Below are 27,351 nucleotides of genomic sequence, written 5' to 3'. Positions count from 1 at the left end.
CATATTTTCCTTTTTAATTTTTTTATTTTGACTTGATTTTATACAGTTATTTTGATTTAATCAGTATGTCATTAATCGATAACACAATCGAATTTGTAATCAACTTTGTACAGCGCTGTGGCAACACTATTTACCGTCCCAACTCACACCGTTGTATGGCGTACAGGACGTATGAGTAACTTCGCAGCATCCTAACGGCCAAATGTGCTCAGCGCAAAATAATCACTTTTAGTTCTTCGGCGGCCAACGTTGTGTTCGCATGTATTTCTAACGGTACTTACGAAACATTGAAAAATTCAAAGTGTGTTAGAAATCTAAAACTAAAAATAAAACAGCAAAGAAAAGAACGCCGACCGGAAGTCAAGCCACAATTGTGTCAGCATCCGCGCGCAACAACAAAAAAATAAACACACAGCAATTTAACAGTATTTGTGGTTCTTTGTTTTTGTGTTTTTTGAATTTCAACAACGAAACTCGTCAAATGTAAACAGTGCCGCGGGCATTTACTCTACGCTTGCTGTGTCTGCCTCTGTGTGTGTGTGTGCGTATGACTTTGTATTGCACTGTGTTTGAGTGTTTTGATTGAAGTTGTGCAAGTTGTTGTGCTGCACTCTGTCTTATCAAGTGAGTGGTGCTTAACGGCGCGTGTTGTTGTTTGCTTACCTCAATCATTCACACACATACATATGTATATGTACATATGTATTAGGACGTAGTATTATGCTTTATTTTACGATTTGAAATAAACATAAATGTTCTAGCGAGTGTTAATTTTATGAACAACAACAACTGCATTTTACAAAATAATCACAAGGAAGCAAATTTGTGCGCAATTTAACAGGAAATATAAGAGTCACGAAATATAAAACAAAATATAAAATAAAAAAAAAGCAAAAACTTATATTAAATATACATATGTATATAAAAATAAAAAAAAATTCAAAAAATAAAGAAAAATTTTTGCTGGTAAGTTTTTATATTTAAACTTTTTTGAAATTAATAATAAAAAATTTAGTGAAAAATTTAGCATTAAATAACACTAATACAATTTTTAAACAATTTTTAAAATGACAAAAAATTTATAAGAATGATTTTGATATTTTTTAAATTATTTTAGTTTTGTCGTTGACATTTTTTACTTAAAAAATTATTAAATTGATCAAAATAAACATTTTAAGTTTGAGTTTTTAGCAGGGTTGTAAATAATGCATTAAAAATAACATTTTTTATTCCTCACCACATAATTGAGAATCAAAAAATAAATTATTTTAAAATTAAAATTTTTCCTTGTTTGTGTACAACATTTAAATTTAAAAAATATATATTTTTCTTGGGTACCAAATTTCTTGGAAAAAAAGCCCAACAACGAGATTAAAATATGAAAATTTAGTTTGCTGTGCCAACATCGGAATCCGAAATTTATGAATTAAAAATTCGCAACCCTGGGTTTCAGTTATACAACTATTTTATTATAAAAATATTGATTGTTTTTTTACGAAATATAAAAATTAGGTAAAACCTAATTCAAAAATTTTAAAACTAAAAAAATTATTTAGATAATTAAAACAAAATTTTTCAAAAAATAAAAATTAGTTAAAGTTTAATTCAAAATTTTAAAGCTAAAAACATTCTTTAGGTAATTAAAAAAAATTCCAATTTTTTTTTATATATTTCTATGAATTTATATTATTATAGTATTTTTATTTAAGCCTGGACAAAAAAAATATTAAAGTTTCAAAAAGCATAAAATCAAATTGTTTACCAAAATAAATCTAACTTAAATTAATTTTCTAAAAAATAACTTTATCAAATTTCAATACAAATAATTTTAGTATATATAAAAAAATTTATATTAATAAGAAAAGAATATTAAAATTATTTTTTTATTAACAAATATTAATTTTTTTTTAATAAATACTAAAACAATTTTTTTTTTTAATTTATCAAAATTATTTTTAAGAAAATAAATTCAAATTAAAATATATTTTAATATTAATAATTATATAGTCCATACATATATAATTTTTTTCATTGATAATTTTATTAATAATATGAAAATTAGTTTGTATGAATTTACATATTTCAACTGAAATAAAAGTTGTAACTCTGAATGCTTACTCATACACGTCATGTTGTCCATTTGCCTAAATCACTTCATATTATAAAAACTAGTTTTTAATTAATTAATTTAACTAATTTTATTTAAATTAAATTAATCACACGACATATAGTCTTCAGGAAATATAAAACCAAATTTTTTAAGACAACTATTTATACAATAACTTAATATTACATTTATTTTTTTTCAAAAAAATATAATAATTTATAAGCATATCTGGACAAAATAAATTTAAATATATTACAAAAAAAAATAATTTAAATTGCATAAAATCAAATTGTTTGCAGATATAAATCGTCTAAATTAATTTATTTTTTTTAATCTTTTTAATATTTTGAATATAAAAAAAAATTTCAAAATTATTTATTAACAATAATTTTAATATTATTTTGAAGTATTAAAATGTATTGAAAAAATGCTCTGAATTTAAATCTCAATCTTTAACTGAAATTTTGTGTGAATTTTTTTAATTGTATCTCTGACAAGTTACTCATACGCCATGTTGTCTACTTTTTCGAATCCATGCAATATTTTGAAAACTCGTTTAATTTTAATGAGTAAGTTAACTTGTTAAAAAATTACACGAAAACCGACGGAAGTTTTAAAACCTTTATTTTAGTTGGTCCGAAATAGCTTTATGGTTTATAACTGAGTCAAGAAACTGAGGTGGGAAAAATTGCTTTGTCCTCATAGTTTCGAGTATGAAACTCTAATTTTCTAATTGTAGAGACTTGAACCGAAATGATGGGAAACAAGTTTTTTCATATTATAAAAAGTAGCCGGTTTGGGAAAACCTTAGACTTGGGAGGTTTTCTAGTGCAGATCCATGAATTTCAGAAAATTTTTAAAGTATCAAAAAATAGCACGCCATACCTCCGACTTCAAACCTTCTAGCAATCTGAAACAAAAAAATATTAATCTAGAATAATGTCGCAATGACTGATTATACGAAAAAGTTGGAATAATTTTTTTTTTAAATTTTGGTGTTTAAATTTTTTTTTTTTAATTTTCTAAAATAATTTTTATATATATATTAATAATTGTGAAAAATGCTGTTGTAGACATATTCTTGAATAATTAAACTAAAAAATATATATATTGGGGAGTCGAAAAAGTCTTTTCGTATTTATTTTAGAAAAATTAAATATTTTTTTAGAAACATTTAGAATTTTTTTTATGGTTATACGAAAAAGTTGGAAAAATTAAAAAAAAAAAATTTAGAGAAAAAGAATGAAAATTTTGAATTGCAAAAATTAAAAATTTAATAGAAACATTTTTTTATGACATGGCGACGGCCTGAAAAAAACAATTTTTATATACCCTTTTTGATTGTTTTGATATTTTTTAAATTGTGTTAATTTAAATTTTCAAAAATGGATAGTTCCGGGTTTAGATAAGTCTATGAAGTCGCTCTAAAATTTTCAGGTAAATCGTTTCAAGTGAACCTGACAAATCGTGATCATCTTTTTGAACAAGATTATTTCGAGAAAAACGCTAAAGTTTCACTTCTGAGTTTAGATACCGGGGCAGCAATGTACCTATTACATATAGTATGTATATCTCCGAAAATAATTTGAATTTTGATAAATCGTCTTGTACACACATGCTTGAATACTTAAACTTAAAAAAAATATGCAATAAAAATCGTTTTTTTTTTATACTAGGATACACCCTTAAGGTTTGAGCCAGTTTTCTAGTTTAGTTAATAAAAAAAAGTTACGACGCCCAAGATCAATAGCTCTTTGAGTGTAAACGCCATATTATATTGGTAGTCGAAAAAGTCTTTTCGTATTTTAAATCAAACTTCAATGAATAATGAACAAAAAAAGAACATTTTGCTCGACCACTTTTTGCCATTTTTCCGCTAGAGACATTATGCCATCAGTGTAAAACTAAAAATCGAAATTTCGAAAATTCCTGAACGGAAGCGAGCGAACCATTGTTGTGCTACACGAACTGATACAGCTTCGTCTCCGTAAACTTCATAAATTTTATTGGTGGCTTGTGTGGCATTCTTCCCCTTTTATACAAAAATTTCAAAATATAGCGAATTTCTTCATTTCTTTCACTCATTTTTGAACAGCTCTAACTTTTTTTCTACTTCCCCGAATTTAATTTTAAATGAAGCACAAAATCTCAGCAGTCCAACATTATATGGTATGACACAAAGAGATTGGTAGCACTGGAGATATACGACTTCAACGACATCTATTGACAAAATACGAAAAGACTTTTTCGACTACTCAATATATGACGTTTTAAATATTAAAAACTTTTTTATTGTCCTCAGCAAAACTAAGTAGCTACGTTTTTAGTTTCGCTTTTCGCATTTCCTTTTAGTAATTTATATGCGCCTTCACATCTCCTTTTAGCATTTTGCAATTTGTGTTTCCGCTTGCAGCTGAAACGGCCTACGCAATTAGCTCAGCTGGCAACCTTTATAGCGTTTAAATCCGCAATTTAAAATAGTAACCCTGCACTGATCGAAATTTATGCACAAATATATTTATGTGTAGCTATAAATATTTATATAAACATAAACAAATATGTACATATGTATGTATATAGTAAACAATATTTGTGTGTGCAAAATGCGAGTAGTTTATAGTTTGTGTATGTGTGTCTCCATTAAAATTGGCTCACATATTGCCTCATATTGCAAAACGCTTATGGCTAAACGTACGTAATCTAACGGGATTTTTCCAATCCCAGCATGTAACTAAATATTTAGTAGACAAGCTGCAGTATTATGTCGCCTACAATTTTACGCTTGAAATTAAAATTGAAATTTAAAATGCATTGGCATTTTGGTAGGGAATTTTCAATGTTGCCTTAAGCGTTTAAGAGTTTGTGAAATTAATTGACTGTGTATATTTTTTGCTGGTTTCGGATTTCGGTTTTTTGCTGAGCTTTGATTTTTTCCACAGCAGCATGTTTTTCTGCGTGCGTGGTGTTAAATTAATATTGACCAAGTTAAGCGATAAATAAGTGATGTCTGTGACAGTTTGATGATGACAATATAAATTGAACCAATCAGCAGAGTGATCAGTTGATAATTAGAGTAATTAATTAGTAATAACATTTAAATATATGAGTGTTTAACTCAGAAGAGTTTATAAATGAAAAAGTGCTGGCAGAGGGAACGGTGGAAGAAGCTATAAAGTATATCTATGAACGTTCAGGGAGACGAGTAGAGTCGATTTGGCCAGGTTCGTCTGGCTGTCTGTATAACATATATGAGAATTAGTTCTTCAATTTTTGAGATAACGGCCTGAAATTTTTTAAACAACCTTTTCTTCCAAAGAAGTTGCTCATTTGTCGGAATTGCCGATAACGTACCACTATAGCTTATAGCTGCCATACAAACTCAACGATCGGTATCAAATGCTTGTATGGAAAACTTTTTAATTTTACGAGGTATCTACAAGAAATTTCGCTAACTGCATTAATTTTATAAAAATTAGTAAAATAAATAGTAAATTAATTTATAAAATTAACTCTTAATAAAAGATAAATTTAATAATTAAAAAATATATATATTCATTAATAACAAAAGTATAATATTAGTTAATAAAAAGTTATTTTAATATTATTAACATTATTAATAAAAATAGTTTTTCAAATCGGACCACTTTAGCATATACATATGTACATATGTAGCTGCAAAGTAAACTGCATTAATTTTATAAAAATTAATAAAATAAATAATTAATTAATTAATAAAAATAAATTTTAGTAAAAGATAAATTTAATAATAAAAAAAAGTTATATTTATTAATAAGAAAAGTTGAGTATTAATTAGTAAAAAAATATTTTAATATTATTAAAAAAATAATAATTTTATTAATTAATTAATTTAATTTTATTAATTAATTTATTTAATTTTATTAATTAATTTATTTAATTTTATTAATAATCATAAAATTATTTTTTAAGTATAATTAAATATCAGTAAACAAAATTTTGTATGAATTTACATATTTCAACTGAGATAAGAATTGTAACTCTGAAAAGTTACTCATACGTCATGTTGTCCACTTGTCTAAATCGCTGAAAGATCGGAATTAAGAGTGTGTATGGAAAACTTTTTTATGTGACGAGATATCTGCTAGAAATTTGGCATGGAGCTTATTGTCTGAAGCAATGCTGCAAGCTCCGAAGAAATTTGTTAGATCGGATCACTTTAGCATAAAGCCGCTATACAAGAGGAACGATCCAAATCAAGTGCTTGTATGGTAAACTTTTTTATTAAACAAGATATCTTCAGGAAATTTGATATATATTATTGTCCAAGACAACGCAACAATCTCTGAACAAATAGCTCAAATCGGATTTCTTTAACATATAGCTGCCATACAAACTGAACGCTTAGATTCCAGTACTTGTATGAAAATTTGTTTAATTTGACGAGATATCTGCCAGAAATTTGGCGTGAATTATTGTCTGAGGCAATGCTGCAATCTCCGAAGAAATTGTTCATATTGAAACACTATGGCATATAGCTGCCATACAAACTGGTCGATCAACAATACTTGTAAGGAATATTTGTAACGAAGTTAACGTTTTTTCTCGTTTTTATCTAACTTTAGTTGCAATCATTCTCTGAAATAAATGTGCAAAAATTATTTTTGTGAAATGTATACCTCATTATTTCCACATTTCCTTAATAATTGACGTTATAAGGTCTTACTTACAACAGTTAACGTCGATAACAAGTTATTTTCAAGGTAAATGCACATACATATGTATATACAAATATATTTATGTATATAATATACATATGTATGTAAATAATTGCGGCTTGCCTCTTGTTCAAATATGCAGCTACTCGACAAGTGCATAACGGTTGCTAACAGCGGCACGCCACTCAATTAACAGGCAATATGTGTGGAACATATTGCGCATCTTAAATTGCCAGCTAGTATTCTGATTAAATTCGATGAATAGCACTAAATTAATTAAGAAAATTTAAATACTTTGTATGTATGGTATTTCAAAATGTCTTAAGTTTCATATTTAATATTATGCAAATTATATTCTTATTACTCGCACTTTAACACTTAAACACATAGTTTATGGCATACGTAAATGTTCTCGTATAATATTTTTCACTTCATCAATAATATGCTTCATTTGCATAAATCGCCAATAAAAGCTTATGTTATTTGTAGCTTGGCAAAGCCGCTTATAATGCGCTTCTCCAACCACCGCTACAACAATAATGCCTTTACAATTTGTGCTCTTTGACATTTGCTAGGCCCTATGGTGCTCACATGAGCGAGGAATATATAAATGTTGCCGCCAAAGAAGCGGTTTTGGCAGGAAAATGAGAAATAGCTTTGGGCACCTCGAAGGGGCTCAAAACGTCGCTTTGAGTATGGCTCGTCAGCGGTTTCTTTGTGTGCAGAAACTAGTTCCTCTCGATAGTCGACTGAATTTTTCGCTACGGAGTATCAATGAGAGTTGAAGAGGGAAACGAGACGCATTTGCAGACAAAAAAGAGAGAGGCCGAAATGCGTGAGTACGAAGAGCTTGACAAGCTGGCCGATAGGGTAATGCTCGAAAATTCTACGAAAAGATGCGGCGATTATGGAGGGAACACTTCTTCAGACTGCTGAATGGCAGTGAAAGTATAATGCCAGGAGAAGGCGAACCCGATTCCCAAACGATGACGATGGAGCAGGCGTTCCATTGCCCAACCATGAACAAGTTCAAATAGCAATTACCCGTCTGAAGCACAACAAAGTGGTGGGATTGCCGGCCGAGCTATTCAAACACGGCGGCGAAGAACTGATAAGTAGCAAGCATCAGCTTCTTTGTAAAATATGGTCGGACGAAAGCTTGTCCAACGATTGGTATTTAAGTCTGCTCTACCCAATCCACAAAAAGGGAGACCCCACAATCTGTGCTAACTACCGTGAGATAAATCTGCTAAACATCACATATAAGGCTCTATCGAGCGTATTGTGTGAAAGATTAAAGGCCACCGTCAACAAACTGATTGGACCTTATCAGTGTGGCTTTAGGCCTGGAAAATCAACATCCGACTAGATATTCACCATGCGCCAAGTCTTGAAAAAGACCCATGAAAAGAGATTCGACACGCACCATCTCTTCGTCGATTTCAAAGCTGCTTTTGACAGCACGAAAAGGCGCTCCCTTTATGCCGCGATGTTTGAATTTGGAATTCCCGCAAAACTAATTCGCCTGTGTAAACTGACGTTGACCAATACCAAAAGGTCTGTTAGGATTGGGAAGGACCTCTTCGAGCAGTTCAATACCAAACGAGGTTTCAGACGAGGCGACTCCCTATCGTGCGACTTCTTCAATCTGCTGCTGGAGAAAATATTTCAAGCTGCAGAACTAAACAAAGAAGATATCATTTTCTATAAGACTGCAAACAAAACTCTATAAGTCACTCATTATTCCCGTCCTGCTATATGGTGCAGAGGCATGGACAATGACAGCATCTGATGAGTCGAGGTTACGAGTTTTTGAGAGAAAGGTTCTGCGGAGGATTTATTGCCCTTTGAGATCTACGACGACATTGACATAGTTCAGCGAGTTAAAAGACAGCGGCTACGCTGGCTAGGTCATGTCGTCAGAATGGACGAAAACATTCCAGCTCTGCAAGTATTCGACGCAGTACCCGCGGGTGGAAGCAGAGGAAGAGGAAGACCTCCAATCCGTTGGAGAGACCAGGTGGAGAAGGACCTGGCTTAGAATATCCAATTGGCGCCACTTTGCGAAAAGAAGAAACGACTGGCGCGCTGTTGTTAACTCGACTATAACCGACTAAGCAGTTTCTACGGCAGTAAAAAGCAAATAGTACCTCAGAATCGGGAAGCTGATGGCTAGTTCTGTTAGACACTTAAAAGTTCCTTCTCTAGATCTACATATATCTACCACTTCCAGTACCAATGAGTGATTAGTGACGCAGCGTCCAGCAGCTGAAGGTCAACGCACGCACTGAGTCCGTATCAATCATATCTGCCAATAGTGCCTGTGTTTCAAAGTTATGCCACAACCTACCCATACAGCCTTAGCAGCTGTGCCGCTCTTCCGTCGGCACTCTTGCTGCTGCCTCCCAGTTTATTAATTTCTTTTTTAATAAGCGCTCAGGTATTCTGCTTTGAAGTGTTTGCCACTGTGGCGTAAGCCAACACCAACGCACGCAAAAGTTTATTGAAACATATTTTTTCAACTTACGCATTTTTTTGCAACAATTTTCCATCGCTCGCCCACTTTTTCAACATGTTTTTTCTGCTTTCTGAGTTTTTCTAACATTTTGTTTTTATACTATCAAAACCAGCAAAGCTGTGGATATTCACTGTTGCACATAAAAATGAGCAAACGCCAACTCTTCACGGGCATAATACATTTATGGCTTACCATAATCATAAAGCCAACAAACTGAGCACCACATTAAACTCCTGCCACGCCACTAACCTAAGCCCGCTTAATTTTATGCCAACTTAACACAGCTCTACTTGACTGAACTCAAACACAATGCACACAAACCGCCAGCCACTGTGGCTGCTTGCCCGCTTCCTTGAGCTGTTTGTGCGCATCGCTTTGTTATATTTACTGCATCCTTTGCTCTAGCCTTGTTTTTGTGTTGTTGTTGTTGTTGTTGTTGTACTATTGTTATTGTGCGTGTGTGTGTGATGTTTGACTTTTAATTAGCAGTGACCGGAAAGCACACACTTATAGCCAGACAAAAGATTGATACTTGTAAATATGTGAAAAATGAGCAAAAACAACAATGCAAAACCTGTTGCGGTTACGGAAATTGAGCTTATGTTGCAGGGATTGATTTTATTGTAAATTTGTTTACTTTTATGAATGAACTGGTGCAAAACGGCTATGGCAATGCGTGGGAGTTAATATTTTAAAGTTCAGGCATTTGGTATTGGCAAAAAATTGCGCTTCATTAAAAAATATTCAATCCATAAAGTAATTTTAGTGCAATTGAAAAATAAAACAAAGGCAACTGATAATTTCTGCTCCACCAAAGCTATAATACCCTTCACAGGTGCATGCCTTATAGCATAAAAAGGTATGACAAGAGCTTTACCTTGAATTTGAGCAGTCACTTTGTATGGCAGCTATTTGTTATCCTGGTCCAAACTGAAAAACAATCTTCGGAGATTGTGGCTGTTTTTGTGGAATAAAATATTTTATAATTTTGGAAAAAAGTCTGTATTCTAGTCTTAAAATAAATAATTTTTTTTTAAATTTTAATTATTCGAATTAAAATTCGAATTCCGGAATTATATTGGGTAGTCGAAAAAGTTTTTTCGTATTTTCTCAATAGATGTCGTTGCAGTCATATACATATCTCCAGTGCTACCAATCACATTGTGTCATACCAGATAGTGTTAGAAAGGTGAGATTTTAAGCTTCATTTAAGCAAAAAAAATTTAATTCGGGAAAGTTGAAAAAAAAGTTACAGTTGTTCAAAAATGAGTGAAAATAATGAAGAAATTCGCTATACTTTGAAATTTTTGTATCAAAAAGGAACCAATGCCATGCAAGCCACCAATGAAATTTGTGAATTGTCTGTGAAAAATTTAATGAACCGAATTAACGTCTGCGATTCTTTGTTGAAACGAAATTAAATCGAACCATTTCTGAAACAAATGGTAACAAAAGACGAAAAGTGGATCAAATACGACAACAATGTGCGAAAAAGATTATGGTTCAAGCGTGGTGAAGCTCAACAAATGGTCGCAAGGCCAGGATTGACGCCTCGAAAGGTTATGCTGAGTGTTTGGTGGGATTGGAAAAGAATCATGCACTAAGAGCTACTCCAGTTCGGTCGAACGATTGATTCTACATTTTACTGTCAACAACTGGTGAGATTGAAGCAAGCAATATAAAACAAACGGCCAGAACTGATCAGCAGAAAGGGCTTCGTCTTCCTTCAGAACAACGCTAGACCACACGCATCTTTGATGACTCGCCAAAAACTGGGAGAACTTGGCTGGGAAGTTTTGATGAAACCACCTTATAGCCCTGACCTTGCACCATCGGACTATCATTTGTTTCGGTCAATGCGGAACTCCCTTAATGGAGTAAAGTTGCAGTTAATGGAGGGAAAGTTACTTGTCGCAGTTTTTCGCCGAGAAACCAGAAAAGTTTTACACTGATGGAATAATGGAAAAATAACCAAAATGGTCCATATTTGGCTTATTAAAGTTCACTATAAAGTAAAAAAAAATAAATTGAAGTTTGATTAGAAATACGAAAAGACTTTTTCGACTACCCAATGTATGTATTTTGCTGACTCGGACGGAACTGAAATTTTAAACGCGTATTGCTCGATAGAGTCTTTTGCTAAATGATACCCATGATTTCTCAAGTTTTACTGGATCGATTTACCTGATTTTTTTAGACAGACTTCCTTATGAAATTGTATATGGCTGGGCCTATCCCCATCGCCGAATTTCTATTTTTACTATTTTGAACAAATTCGTCAAAAGTCAAAAAAGTGGTAATTTTCTTTTACTTTTTTTCGGATAGGAAAAATTTTTTATTTTTATTTTTTGTTTTTTATGTTTCGAACAGATGAAAAAATTTTCAGTTTTGATTAATAATTATACCCTGAACAGGGTATTAAGTTTGCCAAGAAGTTTGTAACACCCAGAAGGAAGCGTCGGAGACCCTATCAAGTATACATATATATAAATGATCAGTATGTTGAGCTGAGTCGATTTAGCCATGTCCGTCTGTCTGTCTGTCTGTCTGACTGTCCGTCTGTATATATACGAACTATTCCCTCAGTTTTTAAGATACCTATCGTTTTGAAATTTTGCAAACGTCATTTTCTCTTCAAGACTACTCATTTGTCAGAACTGCCGATATCGGACCATTATAACATATAGCTGCCATACAAACTGAACGATCAGAATCAAGTTCTTGTATGGAAAACTTTCGCATTTCACGTGGTATCTTCACGAAATTTGGCATGGATTACTGCTGAAGGTAATAATATACTCTCCGAAAAAATGTTCAGATCGAATTACTATAGCATATAGCTTCCATACAAACCGAACATATAGTTACTAAAAGAAATGCACCTGTGGAGGGTATATTAGCTTGGGTGCAGCCGAAGTTAACGTTTTTTCTTGTTTTTTTTTATATTCATATTAATAAATAAATAAACAAATATGTACCATTTTGGTCGACCACTTTTTGTGATTTTTCCGCTAGCGACATTATACCATCAGCGCCAAATTTTCAAAATACGAAAAGACTTTTTCGACTAACCAATATGAACACATTCTATTTACCACTTTTTATAATGTTCAGCTATGCACACGCAACAATTTCATTGTTTAACGGTTTATTTTTAATTTTCAACAAGTTTTCGGGAAGCGCGGGCAACAAATTGAAATTTTTATTGCTCGTAAAAAGCCGACAATTGCGTTGCGCGTTGGGAGTTTGTGTCAGTGCTTTTTAACCCTTTTTAAATGACTGCGTATAAAATATTTATAGTTTTGCTGTTTTTCTACGAACAACTACAACGAAAGCATTATTATTGCGCGTTGCTGGCCAAAGTTTGCACGCTTTCATTTGCATATTTGCAAAAGTTGCCAAAGTCACAAAAGTCACAAATAAAAACGGAGTCTGTGAAGTTATCAAACGCTCGTTAAGTTGTATTTATTTTTTACTTGGCTTGTGCTATTTTGGGATATTCGTACCTTTTTTACAATGAGCAACAATAGACATATGAGAAAGCACGCACGAATTGGGCTGGAAACGCAGTTAGCATTTAAATAAATTTTTCGTTTTTCTACACAAAAAGTAACAAATTGTTGTGTCAGTGTTGAGGAGAAGGGGTGCAGAGAAGTTGGCAGCTCATTTACATGAAATTTAATGATTAATGAGTTGTGCATATTTCAAAGCAACAGCTGTGTAGCTGCCACTTTTGACAGCGCTTGCGGTCGCAAATATGTCACATGTGGCAGTTTGTTGATTTTTTAAGACTTTGCTTTGCGGATTTCGGAAAACACATGAAAGAAGGTGGTGGAGTAGAAAGGGTAATAAAGGGTTGGTAATAATTGTCCTTATTTTGAGAAAATTTAAATGTTTTATAGAAGAGTTTAAACTCAAACTTTAGGGGTATTCTAGGCATGAATTTTAGATAATAAGTCTTTTAGAAAAAGGCAATTCATATTTTTATTATAAATTTTTTTATTAGTTATTTTATTTATTAATATTGCAGCATTTCATTGGAAAAAATACAAAAAGTTAAAAATTTCAAAAATTAGCAGGTGATAAAATGCGGTGTTTCTAATAATTGGCACGTAACCATATCCACGATTTCACAAAAAAAAAATATTAATCACGAAAAATGTCGTAAATGACTGGAACTACGGAAATCTTCGAAAAAAATTTTTCTTTGTCTAAAAAAAAAAATAAAAAAAAATTTGTTTCTGTCTGAGAAAAAAATAAAAAAAAAATATTTAACTCTTTCGAATTTGTTCAACTGGAACTACGGAAAACTTCGAAAAACAATTTTTTGTCAGAAAAAAAAATTTTTTTGACTCTTTCGAATTTGTTAAAAATAGTAAAAGTTAAAATTCGGCGATGGGGATAGTTCTAGTCATAGACAATCCCATAAGGAAGTCTGAAACAGAAAATATTTATCCAGAATAATGTTGCAATGTCTGGAATTACGGAAAAGTTTGAAAATTTATTTTCTCATAAATTGGCGACTGCCTGAAAAAAAAATTTTCCAACACCTTTTTGACTGCTTCGAGTTTTTTAAAAAATAGTAAAAATTGATATTGATATTATTTATAATTTTTAAATATACATACATATACTTTTAACAGGTAATCGATCGAAGGAATACGATTTTCGATAATAATTTCTATTTTGCAAGCACTTTGAAGCGTAAATAGACTAGTTCCAAAAGCCTTTGAAAATGAAAAAAAAAATTATGAAAATCATAGTAGGTTGATATTTATCAGAAAGAAAAGATGAAATGACAAACATAAAAGAAAAATAATTTACGGGCGATCTGTGGTAATGAACTATAACTTCCGTATATACACTGTTTTCAACATATCCTCAAAACTTATTTAAAAAATTTTCATAACCAAGTTTTTGGGCTTTTTTATTTTTAACTTGTACAAAAATATTTTCTTCTATCACGAAGAAGTTTACAATTTTCCGTCTTATGTTCCAAACACATTTTTTTTTTACTTTTTTTCAATAAAAAAAGTTCTCTCAGTTCAAATGACAAAATGTTTGGGTTTTTTAAACTTTTACAAAAATATTTTCTTCTTTCACGAAGAAGTTTACAATTTTCTCTCTATGTTCCAAAGACACTGTATTTTTTTATTTCAAGTATTTTTCCTTTTTTCAAACAATTTATCACAGTTTCCGGCAAAACTATGAGTCCTATTGAAAAAAGTTATAGGGCAATGTTGTAGATAATGGAAAGATCTATAACTTTCGTATATACACTTTCTTCACATAACCTTAAATTTTATGTGGAAAATTCAAATAACGAAGTTAAAAAAAAAAAGTTTTCAAAGCAAAGTTTTTTTGAGCACCCAATAAGCTTTATGTTCCTTGAAGTATCACAGTATAAAAATACACAAATTGGTATGGTAAATTTTCTTAGAAAATGCAAAATAAATACACAAATTGCATTTTCTCTGGCTTGCAAGTGGCTATAACTCTTTAAATATAATACTTAATGTTGCCTACATGTAGGCGCACCGCCAAAGTAGTAAATTTTTTTTAGTACCGCCACAGGTCGCCAGTCTTTAGAAAGCTATTAACGTGAATATTCTTACTAAAAAGGCATTTCTCCACCGATTAATCGTTAAGCATTAAACACCAACGATTTCATTTCTGCAAAAGTACACAGCTTCAACTTCTTACTAAATCAGCAACAACACAAACAACGTCTCCAAAATAATTTCATTAGCCGTTTGCTGCATTTCATTGAAATAATTCAATTTTATCGCTGCATAAAGCGCACAAGCATACTTGAATTTCATTTTGTGAGCAACTACAAAATCATGTTCATCATTTTCGCATATTTTACAACACACTATAATAATATTCATACCTTTTACAGCTTTGTAAAACTTACAGCACAAAAGCAGTGGCGCACATGCAGCAGCTGCCACTGTGAGCTTTTATTCATATGCGCACATTTATGCGCTGCTGCCGTCGCAGTAAACAGTAAATAACGGTCGTAGCACGTCTGCGCCATAGCGACGTTGCTTATCACAGCAGTATGGCACATATTCATGCATGTGAGTTGCCCGGCTACTCCCACTGCACTAATTTCATTTTTGCTTTTGCTCGCATTTTTCATTATTCTACGTGACATACTTTGCACCGTAGCTAATATTTCATTGCTGCATTGCTGCAAAAAGGCGATGCACGCCAGCGACACCAGCACTCAAGTGCCGCTATGCGTTTAAATGTGGCAGCAGGCGCAGTTTCATCTGCCCTGCAGCAGCGGCAAGCAGCTGGCAGCCGGCAGTCAACATTGTCAGCAACTTTATTAACTTAATGCAACTTTGTTGGTGATCAACACCTAAAGTGTTAAGGCCGTGCGCACGCAGTGGGCGGGCGGTGTGTGGTAGAGTTGCGGCCGAAGGCAATTTAGTAAATTTAAGTTTAATTTTTACTTTAAACAGTTGACTTCATTTTTTAATTGCATCACACACTGTCGTAAAGGGTGCGCCAATGAGGTTATATATGCAAAATGTGCGCAGAAAGCGTTTGAGATTTGTAGAGAGGCTAGTTCAGGGCACAGTTAAAATGCTAGCATGTCTCATACAGGGTTTGTCTGGAAAGTAATAGGATTGAGTCGATTTAAAAAATTTTATTTAACCAATCGTTGCAATTCATTAAAAACTTTCAAAATATGTTCCTTCTGCGTCGATTCAGCGCGTTTTCTAAGCATTGAAGACGTCACGGAAGGCATTCTCCGGAATAGCTTTGATAGCCGAAAAAAGGTCCGGCGCAACATCTGGGCTGTAGGACGGCTGCGAAAGCGTTGGTATGGCGGGCTTGGTTAGGTAGCTGTTCAGAAGAAAGGTGGTGTGAGCCGGGGCGTTGTCGTGGTGCAACTTCCAATCGGTTACGATGTCTTGTCGGACCCGATTGATGTTTCGTTTGAGTCTCTTAAGACTTCCACGTAAAACTTGACGTTTACGGTTTGTCCAGGAGAAACAAATTCATGGTGGACAATGCCTTCGATGTCAAAAAAGACAATGAGCTTCGTTTTCACTTTGGGTTTGCTCATTCATCAGCGACGTCTTCCCGGCCCTCCACAAAGGCCTAGTGCCACCTAGTGCCTGCTTGATCGTATCAAACGTCTCTGTCGCAGATTTACCGAGTTTTACACAGAATCTAATCGCGTATCTCTGCTCTAACAAACGTTGCATTTTCGGCTTGCATCACTCTCAGAAAACCGTCGCGCGAAAATGTTTGCCCTGACTCTCCAGGTGCTCGGAGACAACTGACCAGCCGCTTGTTAGCCAGAAACGCCCTTTACCGAATCCTGTCGGTGAGCGCACGCTCCGATCTCCAGTCGCGGCGGAAGAAAATTAGTCTTATTACTTTCCGGACAAACCCTGTTTAATGTCTAGTAAAAATATATCCATTAAATTGAAAGTTACATATATTTAGCAAAGTTAAGTTAGTTGGGTTAGGTTAGATGGCTGATCTCTGAGTTAGGCGTGGGATAACACATTATGATTATTATGTACAGTTCCTTGTGAAGCTAGATGAAAAACTTCTGCAGTTGGACCTATGCGTTTCTGGCATAAGAAAGCACAGATTTTTTAAAATCCAAGTTCCTTTAAGCTACGAAGCGATTATCAGCACCGAAATCTCATGTAACCTAACCGAAACTGTAAATATTGGGTAGTCGAAAAAGTCTTTTCGTATATCTAAATAAACATCAACTTATTTCACATCATGTCATACCTTGGGCCACCACATTTGAATAGTGGCAGGCCTTCGTCATGCGTTAGCTTCTCTTGATACGTACCGCAGTGTTTTATAAATTACAAAGCACAGAAATTTCAAAAATTCCAGCGGAATCTGCATAATCCACTTAGCGGGTATCAGCGCTGTAAACTTACCGAATTTAACCGAGATTTACAAAATTCTGATGATATTAAATTGTGACTTTTTTTCTTAAAAACATATACATATTATAGGTTTTCTGAACACGTTTGATACCTTAATGCATTTTCACCCTCCTGCTTGTGGAAAAAACACATTACTGAACTTTGAAAAATTATCAACGCCAAGATCAACTGACAACTGGCAAGCTTACTTCCACATCTAATGTTTTCGCAAGCGAAGGCGGACTCCGTTGCACCGTTGAATTGCTAAAGTTTTTCGTAAGAGCATACATAAGATATTAACGCGTACCATATACATACTATATATGTATATCTACATACGTGGGTGTTTTAACAGTAGCGCATAACAAGAAATTAGGTTAAAGGGTTGTTGCAGCGGCAGCTACGCATTGCAATCGCGCGCATGAAGGAAGACAATGCGAAATTTATTTTTCTGCACAAATACTTCCTTAATTACATATGTATGTATGCGTTTTGGTTTGTAAAGCGCACATAATGAGATTGTCAAAACTTAAAGTGCTTAAGTGTGTCAAGAGATAAATAAAAATCCATTTGCAAGCAAGGAGCTCTACTATATAAGTTCATTAAAAGAGCAAGCAGAAAAAAAGTAAAAAAAAATACTTAAGAAGCATATCAAAAGCATAAAGAATAGAAATTTGTAAGCACTTAAGCGCATATTTGACATCTGACATTGTTGTAGCAACACTATAATGACCTTGCAGGCCGTGACGGCAAGCGCAAAGCACTGCCTCAACGGTCTGACATATTTTGCTTGGCATAAGCAGTGCGAGTGCACGCTTAAGCACTGTATGAAAATGAACTTACAAGCATATCACGATTAGCATACATATTTAACAAGTCCTTGCTGTCAGCGGCGCGACATTTTGTTTGTTTTCTCGGCATTATTTATTTGCTTTTTTACTTAGTTCGTCACTTTTGCTATGTAACGAAGTGGGCGCCCAAGTGGATAAGTGCGAGCACACTTGTGTGTAAGTAGTAGTTGCTGGGTGGCCAATGTGGCGCAGCAGTGAGCTTAACATGCTAAGCGGAGATGTAAGTGTGAAAAACGTTTGAATAATGCTGCTGCTTAAATGGATAGCTTTTTGTGAAGCTACATACATACATACTTGCAACGATTACCGTAGTGATTACTTAGCAGGAAGACTATTTAAAAAATGTTAAAGGAGTAAGCAGTTGTAGTGCAATAAGCGATGATAGTTGTTCAACAACGCTTTTGGAAGTAACTTAAAAAGTTTCAACAAATTACTTAACGTAAAAATCAGCTTAACGTGAAACTTAACATAATGAGAAACTTAACTCGACTTAACGTGAAGTTTAGCTTGATGTAAAACGTAACTTAACGTGACTTAACCTGAATATATATTAACGTGAATCTTTACTTAAGCCAACGTGGGGCCTAGCGTAAAACGCAATTTAACGTGAAACTTAACTTAGTTTAACTTACCTTAAAACGTGAACATTAATTTGGTTCAAAACTTAACGCAGCGAGAAAATTAATTTAACTTAAACGTAATTTAACCTGAAAATTAAATTGACTTAAAACTTAACCAACGTGTAACTTAACTGAAAACTTAACTCAGCTTTTCTTAGAACGTAACTTAACGCAAAAGGAAACTTTACGTGAAAACTAATTTAGCCTGAAACGAAACTTTACGTGAAAACCAAGGTAACGTGAAACTTAACGTAAAATGTAACTTAACGTAAAACTTAACTTGACTTAAAATTTGACTTAACGTGAAATTTAACTTCACTTAATTTAGAACACAATGCCCTACCACATTTTCTATGGAATAACTACAGCTTCCTTAATAAAATTTAACTTAACATGAAACTTAATTTCACTTAAACTCAAAAGCGATATCCTAGCCCAATTCGTAGGGAATAACTACGGCTCGCTTAATAAAATTAAAAAAAAAAGATTTATTTGTTGCCTCTAAATTTTGTTCCATAGTTCTACAACTTTACTTAAGTATGTCTATAAATGCTTTATATGCATTTTCTGTATTTTTAACAGGCCAATTTCGATGTGAAAAAATCAGGACATTTCTCCAACTTTATGCACCAAAAATTGTAGACTTCATTGCCGTTAATTTATTTTTATGTCGCTTAATTGTTTCAACGTCAATTTGCCTTATCACTATGCGCTTCATATTTATTTTACACGAAAGCCAAATGAAATAAAATTAAATCAGCGCAATCACCGCGCAACCACGCACCTGCCGCTCTGCGTAAACAGTGCTATCGAATATCTACTGCTACGCGTTGCACACAAATTGGCGGAGTACACGTAAAGATATAAATTGAATGTTTGCCGCTCTCAAACCACATAATTTATGCGGTTTTTATTTGTGCACATTGCTTTGGATTTTTTCCCGTTCGCCGCGCATTATTATTATTATTATTGCACGTATTTATTTTGAGTAGCTCCTGGTCATTGTTGTGCTACTTGCGTGTGTGCGCTTTTTTTTATCTCCTTTAACCGCGAGACGCCACCAGCCGCTGCGCCATTATCATTATTGCTTACGTCCCTTTATGGCGCGTATTATTTTTTTCGTTAGGCCTCAGTGCAGCTATGCGCGATGTTTTCTTGGAATTTGTATTGTTGTGTTCCCATTTTTATCATAAAACTGCTTCATGTTTCCAATTGTTTTTTTAATTATTATTATTTTTTTTGTAAAGCTGCAACAACAAAACAACTGAAGTGCCACACTTGGGATTAAGTAGCGTTGTATACGTTAAATTAATGTTATTTTTTTCAGGCGCTAATAAAAGAAGATACAAAAGCGCTTTATTGCTTGTAAATAAGAAACCAGCATTTTTTCTAAGTTGCTTGCTTCGAAGAGAATTAAAAAACCTAACCACTTGTGTGTAGAAAAAAAATGCGAGGAAACCGTGCGCACAAGAGATAAGAAAGTGACGCCAAACCAATTATTTGGAAAAGTAATATGAGAAAATTTACAACAATAGTGATTAATAAACCATAGTGTGTAAGGCAAAAAGCTGTTTCAAGTTTAGTAAAGCACTTTTTGTTGTTATTTCAGCGCTATATAAGCCAACTCGTGCGAATTATAAAACAAATAATTTAAAAGCATTTAAATAATTCAAAATATTTAAATTTTTAGCTCTCAGCTGAGTTCAGCGCTATCGATATTCGATAACTAACAAGATCCTTTAAGGTTGCTGCGCACTATACAAACACGTCAAATGTTTTTAAAATCACACAAAAGCACGGTCATGTTGAAAATATTTTGACATTTTAATATAATTTTAACCACTATAAAACAAAAATGGCAATTCAAGCCAATTTGTCTGCCAAACGACTTTGCACAAACATTAAAAAAGTTAAACAATTCTTCACTAAGTTATATAAACCAGTTGGATGATTAAGAAGTTTGCAGCAAAAATAGTTGTGCCGAACTGAAAAGCGTCGAACTCTACATACATACATATGTACGTAGCTGTGAAATATTTATTATATCATATTTTCGGTGAACTCTCCGCTAGCTTTGCAAGTTTTATGTGCGGAAGCCAATAAAGTACGTGAGAAAGTCTGAAAAACTACTACGTAAATCAAACATCATGAATGTGTGGATAACTGCTGAAAATATGTAGACACAAGTATAAAGAATATGCTGACAAGTATATGTACAAGCCACATAGGGAGAAATTTTGGTTTTATGAGTTTTCAACACATAAATAGTAGCTTTTACACATGCTACTATCAAACAGTAAACTAGTTACATTTAATTAAATGCTGGCGGGAAAATCATGCAGTATTAGACTCAAACGCAATGAAGTTTATACATGTGTTATATATGTACATACATCCTTCAAAAATATGTCAAATGTCAAATCGACTTCGACAATTTTTCATTTTATTTTGACATTGGTGAAATTTGTTTGACATTTATGAAAATTCTTTGACGTTTGTCACATTTTTTGCAACATTTTTGTTTGACACTTGTGAATTTTTTTTTGGCACTTGGGAAATTCCTTAACATTTGAGACACTTTTTGACATTTGTGACATTTGCGGATCAAACAGTCTGAAAACACGCTTCAAACAGACAAAAAATCTTACACTTCGCAAGAAGGTGTATTGTTTAGAGCTAACGGGAATCCATTGAAATCTCGAGTTTATGTCAAAGCCTCAAACTCTCGAAGTTTTCAAAGTGAACAGAAGTTATACAAGTGGAGCTGTTATCGTATAGTAGCGACTAGTAGCAGTAAGCAGTTGTAGTGCAATAAGCGATGATAGTTGTTGAACAACGCTTTTGGAAGTATGTATGTATGTAGCTTAAAAAATTACAACAAATTACTTAACGTAAAAATCAACTTAACGTGAAACTTAACATAATGAGAAACTTAACGTAAAACGTTACTTAACGTGAATCTTAACTTGACGAAAAACGTTACTTAACGTGAAACTTTACTTAAGCCAACGTGAGACTTAACGTAAAACGCAACTTAACGCAAAAATCAACTTAACGTGAACTATAACTTATCTTGAAACGATACTTAACGTGAAACTTAACTTAACGTGAAATTTAACTTAATGAGAAACTTAACTTGACTTAACGTGAATCTCAACTTAACATAAAACGTTACTTAACGTGAAACTTTAATTAAGCCAAGGTAAGACTTAACGTAAAACGCAACTTAACGAGAAACTTAACTTGATTTAATCTGAATCTTAACTTAACTTAAAACGTTCCTTAACGTGAAACTTAATTTGTTTTAAAACTTAAATCAGCGAGAAACTTAACTCACTTCACAAAGTCCAAAGCCTTTCATTTCTTAAAAAAAAGTGCATTAAAATATAGAGTTTCAAAATATTTCAACACCTTGCACCAAACTGCTCAAAAAATTTTCACATTTTTCCAGGCAAATATTCTTCCATTTAACAAAATTTCAGACTAACGTGTGTGTGATATCAACACCGTAACCAAACAAATCCAAAAGTCTGCTTCCATAATGTCAAGAGAGCACAGCAATGCCATCAACACTGTCATTATTTTGTTGGACGTGCACACCATTTTTAGTGCAGCCCACACAAACTTACCACAACCAATCAGTTAGCTACATAACTTCCGCCGCCTCGTTCCTTTTTGTGTTTTTTTCTGCTTCTTCTTCACATGCATAGTTGCATTTATGACATTATTCACTATAAACTTTACTCATCGTCGACGTTGATTTTATCTTGCGAAAAACAATAAAATACACATACCTTTGCACTCTTACCCTAAAACTCACTATATAGTGCGAGTAGTAGTAGTATATATGCCTGGTCTGACACGCTTCAACTTTTCTGTGGCATATTTTTTTACGCTTTTTCTACACTTCAAACACTTGCGAATCTGTGCGTGGAAGTGAGTTGTTGCTGTTGGAACAATTTGCATGGCAATTGAGTTTGCAACTGCTACTTAAGAACTTAAAACGAGGAAAAAAAACCATGACTGTCTAATGTGTTGGAAAGCGGGTGGGAAAAGGCAGAAGTTTGAGTACCGGAAAATCATCATTGGCATAACTACAAAATTAAATAGTAATTTTATTTTATGATATTGAGCTTAGTAAAGTGAGTTGTTTTCTTATCGAAGTTCAATACTTATGGAATTTATTATTACAGGCAGTCGGTTGCAGCATGAAGCATTTGAAGCTCAAGAGACAATATAAGCACATGGCAAGAGAGGATTAAAATAAGTATATTGAACGAAAAATATGAGCTGAAGTAATATTGATGCAATTTATACACAAAAGTTGCATAAAATTACAGTCAAGAGTATAGCCTTACGGTATAAATGCCAAATTTAGATCACTAAATCCAAGAAATAGTTTGCAAAAAAAAAAATATTGTGTAGTTGAAAAAGTCTTTTCGTATTTTGTCAATAGATGTCGTTGCAGTCGTATATTTTCTTTCTGTTGATCAGTTCTGGCCGTTTTTTTTCGATTGCTTGTTTCAATCTCATCAGTTGTTGACAGTAAAATGTAGAATCAATCGTTCGACTGGAGCAGATCATAGTGAATGATTCCTTTCTAATCCCATTAAACACTCAGCATAATCTTTCGAGCCCTCTATCCTGGCTTTGTGACCATTTGTTGAGCTTCACCATGCCTGGGCCATTATCTTTTTCGCACATTATTGTTGTATTTGATCCACTTTTCGTCTCCTGCTACCATTCGCTTCAGAAATGGTTCGATTTCATTTCGTTTTAGCAAAGGAGATGCTAATTCAGTCCATTAAATTTTTAACAGACAATTCATTTGGTACCCAAACATCGAGCTTCTTTTAGTAGCCAGCCTTTTTTAAATGGTTCAAAACCGTTTGATGATGCATGTTAAGTTCCTTAGCGTTGTCATGGCTGCTTATGTGACAGTCGTGGTCAATCTTTTCCATAATTTCATCAACTTTTTCAACGATATGTCGACCAGAGCGAGGTGCATTTTTCACATCGAATTTTCAGAACGGAAGCGAGCGAACCATTGTTTACTACACGAACTGATACAGCATCGTCTCCGTAAACTTCACAAATTTCTTTGATGGCTTTCTGGCATTCTTCCCTTTTTTATACAAAAAATTTCAAAATATAGCGAATTTCTTCGTACACTCATTTTTGAAATGCTGTAACATTTTTTCAACTTCATCGAATTTAATTAATTCTTTTGGTGAAATGAAGTTTAAGATCTCACCTTTCCAACACGTTGACAACATCTGATGATTCGACGTTACGAATTTTCGAGAGAAAAGTTCTGCGAAAGATGTATGGTCCTTTGCGCGTTGGCCACGGCGAATATGGCATTCAAAGGAATGATGAGCTGTATGAGTTATAGAACGATATTAACATAGTTTAGCGAATCAAGAGACAGCGGCTGCGCTGGCTAGGTCATGTCGTACGTATGAACGAAAACACTCCAGCTCTGAAAGTATTCGACGCAATATCCAGAAAGGAGAAGAAGATGTAAATAAAAACGTTCGGTTTGCAAGAATACTAGACTTAATGCTATTTGAAGCATTGAAATTTGTTAAGCATAGAAAGGTCTGTTGCTATTTCCTCCGTCTTTTGGTTGACTTTGCGCCAGGGAAATACAATTATTTGTTAAGTGTTGTTGCCTACTACCTTCAGTGTCTTTTAGCACCATTACATTCAATTAATTAGACTTTTCTGTTTGAATTTTTAATTGGCGCTCCTTAATTAATATTTTGACAGCTCAAATTAGGCGGAAAACTTAAACTCGCCCTCCGCAATCTGCACCAAAAATCATGACTTGACGTGACAGTTGAATTATTCAATTTACACCACGCATTTTAGCATAATCGATGCGCTCAATTAAGCTTAATTATAAATACTCTTTTGCAGGCTGCTAAGTCCAGCAACACAAATAACTGCACACACACACACGCATACGCGTAAACTCAATTAAAAAAGCAGATGTCAAAAGCAGCTGCAGCGCGTAAACGAAAATTGACATGTGAATGACCTGCTAGTACAGTTATTCGTGACAGTGTGCAGCAACGCGTTGTATAAATGACGAAGCGGTGTCTGCTATGTACATACATACACGCTGGTAATTAGTGCAATCAGTTAAATGACATTTTCACCATTGTAAATGCACGCCAATTGATGCTGTCAATTAAGAGCGCGCGTGAACGCGGACAACTACGAAAACTACCACAAAACAAAATAGCGCGTTCGTGTGCGTGTGGCAGAACAGGGTGTTGGCGACGGCGTTAGAACGGGGGCATGCCGCGGAATTGCATTTAATACACAAACAAATACAACACAAGGCAGCGTGTTGTTGTTGCAAATTTTGTTTTTGACATTTCAATATTCTGCAGCAACGCCGAAATTCACTTAACACCGCCAAGTTGGAAGGAAAAAAACTATTCGCGGCTGTTAATAATATTTTAGCCGGTTCGAGCTTTGCCCGCGAACTCAGGCAACTAATGGTGGGTGAGCTGCGCAACAGTGTAACACAAGTATTCGCACTAAAACACGTTGTTTTTGTTATTATTTCCTGCAGACGAGAAAGACTACAGGCGTCGCGGATGACACGGCTGCTGGCGGCGACAGCGCGGACGCACAACAGCTTGAGGACGCTGCGCACTACGAGCCACCAGCTGGCTACAGTTCCGATACAACAGCAACAACACCGCCAACACAACAACAACGCGAGCAGCAAGCGAACAGCATGGCTGCCGCGAACGCGGAAGCAGCGTGCAGCGGCGGAGCGGTCTCGCTACGACAACGACGTGTCTCCGAATTGGTGCTGGACTCATACAGCGGCCGTACAGCGACAGCAACACAAGATTACGACGATGCGGCAGCCGTGGACCTCGATGAGTATGAGGAAGACGATTACGAAGATGGCGTTGATGGCGAAAACGATTATTACGACGAATCGCCGGTGCAGCGCAACGCTAGATTCTTACAGCCACGTAGACAACAAAGGAAAATCGAATTGCCGGAGCAGGCGACGACTAGCTCGGCGGCGAAAGGCGGCGTCAAACGGCCAAAGCGACGCATTAAGACCGCACGTCAATTCTCGCAGCGCACCACTTCGACCGAGTCCACGGAGAGCGGCGTGCGTCCATGCATATCGAAGGGTCAAATGCGCGGTGAGTTGCAGTGTAAACACGATTACTTGTATGATCGGTAGTTGGCTGATAAATAGAGTTATTAGGTTGTTTAAGGGACAAGCTAAGCTCACCTCACCTAATCTGTGTGCGCTAGCTAAGCTGTCTGTGTTTTCCCATTTTGTACGTGTCGGTTGTCACGAACTGTCCAATTTATGCTGTTGTCACACCAATATTGCTTTGTTTTTTTTTTTGTATTGCTATCTATTTTCGTGTGTGTTTTCTAGAATTTCGCGAAGCATTTCGCTTATTCGACAAGGATGGCGATGGCTGCATAACGAAGGAGGAGTTGGGCACCGTAATGCGTTCATTGGGTCAATTCGCGCGTGTCGAGGAATTGCAGGAAATGCTGCAGGAAATCGATGTGGACGGTGAGTTGGGCGGGATTGTTAAAACGTGCAATATAGAAAATAGCAATATCTGTTGGAGGTTAGCTCGCTTTGCAGCAAAGGCCATGACAGCGTTGATATTATATTTGAAAGCACTTTGCACTTTGTTATTGCTTGCTTGAAGGTGTTTTCGTTTTTGTTTTTTGTATCGCTGCAGGCGATGGCAATGTTAGCTTTGAGGAATTTGTGGACATACTCTCCAACATGACATATGAAGACAAATCGGGGCTTTCCTCTGCCGATCAGGAGGAACGTGAGTTGCGCGACGCATTTCGTGTGTTCGACAAGCATAATCGTGGCTATATAACGGCCTCAGACCTGAGAGCGGTGCTGCAGTGCTTGGGCGAGGATCTGGATGAGGAAGACAGTAAGTCGTGGCAAATTTGTTAAGTATTTAATATAATATATTTTTGAAGTACAAGTTTACAGGTGTTGAGTGGTTTTACATTTTGTATTTGTTGTTGTCGTTTTTTTGTGGTTGGGCAGCTGAGCGTATATGTGTTTCTTTTTATTTTTTATTTATTTTTATTTTTTGATTTATGTGTATGATTGGCTGACAAATTCGTTAAGAATTGCATGATTTTACAGTTAGCTTGTTTACTTTTCATGCTGCCTTAGGGTTGCCGTAAACAGATTATTTTCATGCAAAGCGTTAAATTGCAATCTTGTTTTTTTTGTTTCCATTTCCAACACTTGTCACTTCTGTACAGTTGAAGACATGATAAAAGAAGTGGATGTCGACGGCGATGGACGCATTGATTTCTATGAGTTCGTGCATGCGTTGGGCGAGCCAGAAGACTCACAAGAAAACGATGACGAGAATGAGGAGGAAAATACTACTTCACCATTACCAACACCAAAATCCGTTGTGTCGATGACGTATGACTAAGGAATGCAGAATTTTGACAGCTAATGACGAAACTGCTTAGCGAAAGCTTGAATAAAAGCAAACTAATAAGGATAATAAGCAACAAAACCAAAAAAATATGCATAATAAGTGAAAAATAATAACAAAATAATAAAAAAAAATTAAAGATTAAAACATAATAAAAATATT

The 27,351-nt window shown here is 34.4% G+C and overlaps 1 protein-coding gene across 1 annotated transcript; it reads left to right on the top strand.

Annotated features, from left to right (window-relative positions):
- The first annotated feature begins 922 nt into the window (after window positions 1-922).
- LOC120774154 (uncharacterized calcium-binding protein B0563.7) lies at window positions 923-27,228 on the top strand. The gene is made up of 6 exons (XM_040103562.1): window positions 923-966; window positions 24,629-25,218; window positions 25,293-25,887; window positions 26,133-26,276; window positions 26,452-26,661; window positions 27,005-27,228. Exons 2-6 carry the CDS (start codon window positions 25,216-25,218, stop codon window positions 27,181-27,183), a joined length of 1,131 nt encoding a protein of 376 aa, XP_039959496.1. The 5' UTR covers window positions 923-966; window positions 24,629-25,215; the 3' UTR covers window positions 27,184-27,228.
- The last annotated feature ends 123 nt before the right edge of the window (window positions 27,229-27,351 follow it).

The sequence above is a fragment of the Bactrocera tryoni genome, chromosome 4 (genome assembly GCF_016617805.1).
Source record: "Bactrocera tryoni isolate S06 chromosome 4, CSIRO_BtryS06_freeze2, whole genome shotgun sequence".
NCBI lineage: Eukaryota > Metazoa > Arthropoda > Insecta > Diptera > Tephritidae > Bactrocera > Bactrocera tryoni.
Note: the sequence above shows the minus strand (reverse complement) of the source record. Positions and strands in the feature narration are given on the sequence as shown.